Source organism: Elephantulus edwardii, unplaced genomic scaffold, assembly GCF_000299155.1.
Source record: "Elephantulus edwardii isolate Elephantulus edwardi_28Jun2011 unplaced genomic scaffold, EleEdw1.0 scaffold00089, whole genome shotgun sequence".
NCBI lineage: Eukaryota > Metazoa > Chordata > Mammalia > Macroscelidea > Macroscelididae > Elephantulus > Elephantulus edwardii.
The window spans coordinates 11,452,283-11,458,282 of NW_006399839.1; the positions used below are offsets into that span (position 1 = coordinate 11,452,283).

At 57.1% G+C, this 6,000-nt stretch overlaps 1 protein-coding gene across 1 annotated transcript in view; it reads right to left on the reverse strand.

Annotated features, from left to right (window-relative positions):
* Positions 1–6,000, reverse strand: part of TTC28 (tetratricopeptide repeat domain 28) — a 744,609-nt gene that overhangs the window by 25,399 nt on the left and 713,210 nt on the right. Inside the window, exon 13 of the mRNA XM_006890519.1 lies at positions 5,380–5,520. Coding sequence (XP_006890581.1) covers positions 5,380–5,520 — 141 coding nt within the window. The remainder of the gene's footprint in view (positions 1–5,379; positions 5,521–6,000) is intronic.

Here is a 6,000-nt window from a genome sequence, read left to right on the forward strand (position 1 = left end):
CCATGATTGTGCCCACAGGAAACGTCCCGGGCAGGGCCAGAGAGGGGGTCGGGGTGGATTAGAGAGGGGCGCCAGCCGGCCTGAGGACCCACCTTCCCTCTGCCCTTGGGCTGACCAGCTGGTGTGCACAGAGGAACTGGAACCTGGCCTGGGGCACATCCCAGAAATGCTGTGGGGCCAGAGCTCTGTACACAGGTTGGCTGGGGACCTCCTTCCCGCTCTCCCATCCCCTGTGAGGTCAGGCCTGCCAGATTCTAACAGGTCATCCAGGTCCGAGGGCAGGGCTGGCTCAGCACAGGAACTGCCAGAAAGGGGTCATTTCATGAAGCACGACGTCGATCACACCTGGGAGTCAGCTCTCCTTGGGGCGCATTCACATGGGGCTTACTCCTTTTGGGGTGCTCCGGTGGCACCAGGAAGAAAAGTCTTGGGTAGCAGCACCTGTTCATGCCCCATCGGGCATGTGTTCACCATGGACCGTGGGTGCTGGGCGGGAAGGAGTTAATCCAAGGCAGGCACATGGCCAGCTGCTCTACAGCTGGCAGCTGGGCAGTCTCCTCCCGTGGGATTTACTGCCTCTGCAACCCGCGGGAGGGGCGGCTGTGAGCGGGTTCTGACTGATGAAGGAGCGGCAGGGGACACCGGTGGACAGACGAGGCTGGCCCCTGCCCCAGACCTGACAGTCTACCTGGTGGACGGAGGCCATGCTGCCCCCTGGACCTGACATTCTACCTGGTGGACGGAGAATGAGGCTGCCCCCTGGACCAGGCAGTCTACCTGGTGGACGGAGAACGAGGCTGCCCCCTGGACCTGACAGTCTGCCTAGGGTGAAGCACGATCTGCGCGGGTGTGCATGAACCTGTGTCGTGAGCATGCGCGTGGTCTTGGAGCACCACACAGCCTAGACCCAGGCCCCTCTGGTCGCCTCCTTCCCTACCTCTCTACGGCCCCGACCCTCCTCTCCTCTCGGCCTCCGCTCCCAGCAGGCACGAGGTTCTGGTTCTACTCTGTTCACACCCTGCTCCAGGAGAGATCAGGGCCAGATGGGCTCACCTCTGTGCGCATCCTTTGCTGGTGTTGGGTTTGGGAGCCACTGAGCCACAGTGTGACCCCATGTGACAGAGAAGATCTATCCCATAGGGCTTCCTAGGCTGTGTGGGCCCCTGGTGGTGCAATGGTTAATTGAAAGGTCAGTGGCTCAAGCCCCCTGGCAGCTTCACAGGAACAAGATCTGACCACTTAATCTTGGAAAGGTATTGTCGGTGTTGGGTCTGCCCCAACTCAAGGAATCCTACGAGCAGTGCCGGGTCCTTCACCATCTTCACAGGCTGTGTGTACCACTGTTAAAGCATCTCATGGACCCTTCGCTTTTCCAAGCATAATGTCCTTTCCCAGGGATTCTTGTTAACACGCCGAAAGCATGCAAGACCCAGTCTCCCCACGCTTCCTTCTCAGGAAACTCTGGCCGCACCTCCTGCCAGATTCGTTTGTGCTGCTGGCAGTCCAGGGGATAGTCGGCATCGCTTATCACCACACGACTCGAGAGCATCAGATCATTTTTCGTCTTCCTTCCTCAGTTTACAATCTTTACGTGCACTGGAAACACCATGACTTGGGCCGGCTGCACTTCTTGCTCTTTCACACAGTAGAGAGGTCCTTCTCCACAGTGTTTGACTTCTTGATCGCTGCTCGCACGCGTGCTGGTTGTGGGTCTAAGTATGTAAAGGCTCCAGTACACGTTATGCCCTAGGAGACCACAAGGGTCTGTTCTACCTCACCTTTTAGTTGCCAGCAGAAATGCTTAAGCACTGCACCACCAGGGATTCTTGTACTGTCTTCAAGACTACCCAAAGGGAGGGGCAGAGCAGGAACTTCCACAGGCATCTTCCAAGGTGGACCTTGGTGACTAAACCATTGAATCTTCACCACAGGCTGGTAGGGCTCACTCCCTGGCACCCTGCACCCCCCTCGCTGCGACACTGGGGTGCTGGCTCTGGGCAGAGCATCTCCTGGTACGTAGGGATCAGCCTAGTCAAGCAGCACGAAGCCTGAGGCCAGCACAGGGCTCTGTTCCCTCAGATCTCTGATCTGAAACAAGCTGGACTCTGCTCCAGGCCCCAGTGCCTGGGTCCAGGCTGACACATGGTCAGAGCTGGAGGCCTGGTGGAAAGAGGAAGGGGCACCTTTGCTGGTGGCGTTAGTATCAGGGAACCTGCAGCAGCACATGCGTGGTGTGGCCCCTCTTCTCAGTCCCATCATGTCCTCTCAGGATGCCTTCAGTGTGCAAGGCTGTGGTGATGACGAGGCTGGGGGTGGAGGGCCTCTCTCAGTTCCCCTTACTGAGATGATGCTCTGAGGAGAGCCCTTGAAGGAGGTGGGGGACAGATTGAGATCCTTGGAGCTGTAAAAACACTGGACCCCATTTCCCCTCCTTCTCGCCCTGCAGACCTGGCTACGAGGTTCCAGTTGCCCACTGGAGTCTTGACTCTAAGCATCTCTCCATGCCTGAGAGCTGGTCTGCAGTCTGAGTAAGCCTGGACCAGGGGGAAAATTAATTGGCAAAATCCATTATAGTCAAGTAGCCAGAGATGCTTGAAATCAATTAAAAAAAGAAAAAAGAATTCTGATTCCATTCAGTGAGTGCCCTCCATGAACATCCTCACACGGAGGACTGGCTCCCCAGGGAGAAGAGGGCTGTCAAACGCTGCATTTTAAGTACTTATTTCAATAAGCTGCCTGTGCTCTTTGCCTGCGTGCCTCCTTAATTACCAGGCACGGGCTTGCGCTCCCTCCTGGGAAGCACTGTGACCGTGACCATGACCATGACCATGGTGCTGGGCTGGTAGGAAGCCTTGCTCTTCCTGGGCATTTGCTGCCCCAGGCTCCACCCAGCTCTCCACTTCTCAGCGACTCAGGGCCAGTGCTGGGGTAACTGCTGAGAAGGGGTACCAGTTCTGACCTCACCAGAAGAGCCAGGCCCTGCACTGTGCCTCTATCCCCTCAGGACACTCGGCTGTGTGGACAGATCTCCCTGCTGTCACATGTGTGAGGCTCCAAGGCCCCGCCTTGAGATGCATCTAAGAGCCCAGTGCTGGGCAGGCTGACGGGCTCTTCCTGCTGCCCATTCAGGGGTCACCGATAGAGGGGTGGAGCTGGGCAGTCAGTGGGGCAGCCTTATTGTGTGCTCAGGGATAGAGGGAAGGAAAGAGGACCATAGGGGTGGCAGTTGTAGTGCCAGCAAGGCAGCAAAGGTCCTTCCTGAAAAGCCTTGCACTCTTCAGCCATTTGTGGCTCCAAACTTGTCCCCCAAGCATGCATTCACTGAATTTTAAAGAGTCTCTAGAGCTTCCAGTTGAGATGTCCAAGGGTAGTGAGCTCCCAGTCACTGAAGGAAATCAAGCAGCTCGGAGTCAACTACAACTCATAGCGACCCGATGACAGCAGCTCTGAGCCTTGCTCTATAGGGGTCAGGACATAGGCCCGGATCGTAACACTGGCTCTGCTCCTTGCTAGCCTCGTGGGCCAGGGAAACAGAAAAAACCTTTCCAAGCCTTCGTGTCCTTCTCATTAAAAGGAAGAGAGTGTCAGTACCCCTGCTGCTTGCTGTGCGCTGTGACCCACAGAGTCAGAGCCGAGTCACTGATGATCCTCCTGTGGGTTTTCAGAGACAGGAAATTACGTGGGCTACACCCGAGAGCTGGACAGTAACAGGCTGACAGAAGAAGGATTGATGCCTTTGAGCTGTGGTGCTGGAGAAGAGTGTTGGACATACCACGGATTGGCAGGAGAACAAACAGACTCATCCTGGAGAGGGTGAAACCAGGCTGCTCCTTGGAGGCAAGGATTCTGAAGCTTCATCTGACATACTCAGGACATGTTGCGAGGAGGGACCAGTCCTTGGAGAGGAATGTCATGCTTGGGAGGGTGGAGGGACAGCGCAGGAGATGAGATGGATTGACCCAGTGACTGGAGGAATGGGATGAGGTCTGTTGAGACGATGGGATTGGCTCAGCATAGGGCAGAGTTCAGAGCGAATGTCCATAGGTTCACTATGAGTTCCGAGTGATTGAATTGCACATAACAACAACAACAACAACAACAACAAATCACATGGGAGGAGACTGCCCATCTTCCTCCCATGTAGCAGTTGGTGGATTTGGACTGTAGACTTCTGCATCAGCAGCACAGCTCCTTACCCACTAGGCTACCTGAGCTTCCTGCTGTAGAAATAGTTAATATGTATCAGTCACTTAGCACAGTGCTGCAGTGCTGGGTGCCTGGCGTGCTGTCGCCGAGCCTCACTGTTGATACTGCTCTTATTATTGAATGCAGGTACTTCAGTGGTGACACCTTTGCTGAAATGCACAAGGATCCCATGGGCTGTCTCAAAGGGTTAGGTTGTACATTACATATCTACACACATGAGCGTAAATACGTGTACACATTCATACACAGCAAGAAGATAAATAGTGGTTGTAGAAATGCCAGCAGCAAAGGCAGCCCAAAGCGCAGCTTAGGGTTCAGGGGAGAATCTTGGACACTCAGTCTCAATTGACTTGAGTTGGCAACGCTGCCTCCTTGCCAGGTCACCCAGCAAACCATCCAGGAAGAAAAGGGCCGAGAGCTCCACAGATCCCGAGCTGGGGGGACAGTGGAGTGGGCGGGCACCGCTCTGGTGGCCCGAGGCCCTGCCTGGCTGCTCCCTCTCTGCCTCTCGGCTCCGGACGGGGGCTCTGCGTGGTGTGAGGAGCGAGCCACTGACTGAGGGTCTGCTCAGTGACAGGCCAGGCTTGGCTCAGCCATGCTCCCTGGTGTGGAAGGGGCAGGCCAAGCACTGGAGGGGTGGGGACAGATGGGGTGGCTGTCAAGTGTGACCTGAGTAGTAGTAACTACTCAAGAATAGCCAGGCTGACAGACAGATGGACAGTCTCCAGCATGCTGGGCTCTGAGTGCACCAGCGGTTCAGGGTGTCCTAACGACAAGGGCACCTTCCCCTCCGAGGTGCCACAGTGGTATTCCCTGATGAAGCTCAGCACCCCCATTTCCTGAGACAGCCCGAGGCCCAGCAAACAGCTTGGGTCTATGGATGCGCAGCTTAGAGAAACCAAGCAGCCCTTGCTGGCCTTGAGAAGGTGAGGTTTGAAGGGCTGCAGCAGATGCGAATGGCTGCCCTGGACTTCAGGAAGTCAGCTCGGAGACCGCGTGGAAGAGCAGGCAGCCGGCCTGGGCCCGCCCCAGTTAGCCAGGGACTGTCATGTCAAGGCCATGTGCTGGTGTCCTCACACAGGGACCGACGCACATGTGCCCAGGTTAGACCCCCAGCAGGAGGGAGTGCCACCCGGAGGGACGCCCCACCATGGGCACGGGCCCTGCGTGCACCTGTTGAAGAGGTTGTTGCGGCTGACCATCCGCAGGAAGCCCGTCGGGTCCGTGACTGAGTTGAGCTTGTTGTTCATCTCTTCGAACTGCTGATCCATGATGTCGCCGGCCTCGCTCTCGGTTTCGCTGCTGGCACAGGCCCTGCGGGTGGAGCAGAGACGGGCCCTCAGAGTGTGGATGGCTGAGCTGGGGACGCCAGCCGGGGTGGGGGGGTGCCCGTGCCCACCACGCCTCTTCACATGTCTGGCCAGCCACACGACACCGGGGCAGAGCCGCCAGGCCAGGTGTCCGTGTCCCGCACATGGCCCGACGCACGAGGTACGCAGAGCCGCTCCGGGGCCGGTACCTGCCGAGTCTGATGACCCTGATCTCTGAGAGGAGCCACCTGACCCACCCCAGCGCTGATGCCAAGCTGATTCCAGCAACTGAGGGCCTGAGTGTCTCTGTGCAGGCACCACAGCAGCCCTGAAGGGGGCAGCCTAACATGCATCTCCAGATGGGGAGACACCCCCCCAACTACACCTCCTACATCACACACTCTCCTTACCACACACATGTACACAACATACAACCCCCCATGCTCCCATGCCACCCACCACATACACTCCCCACATAAACCCC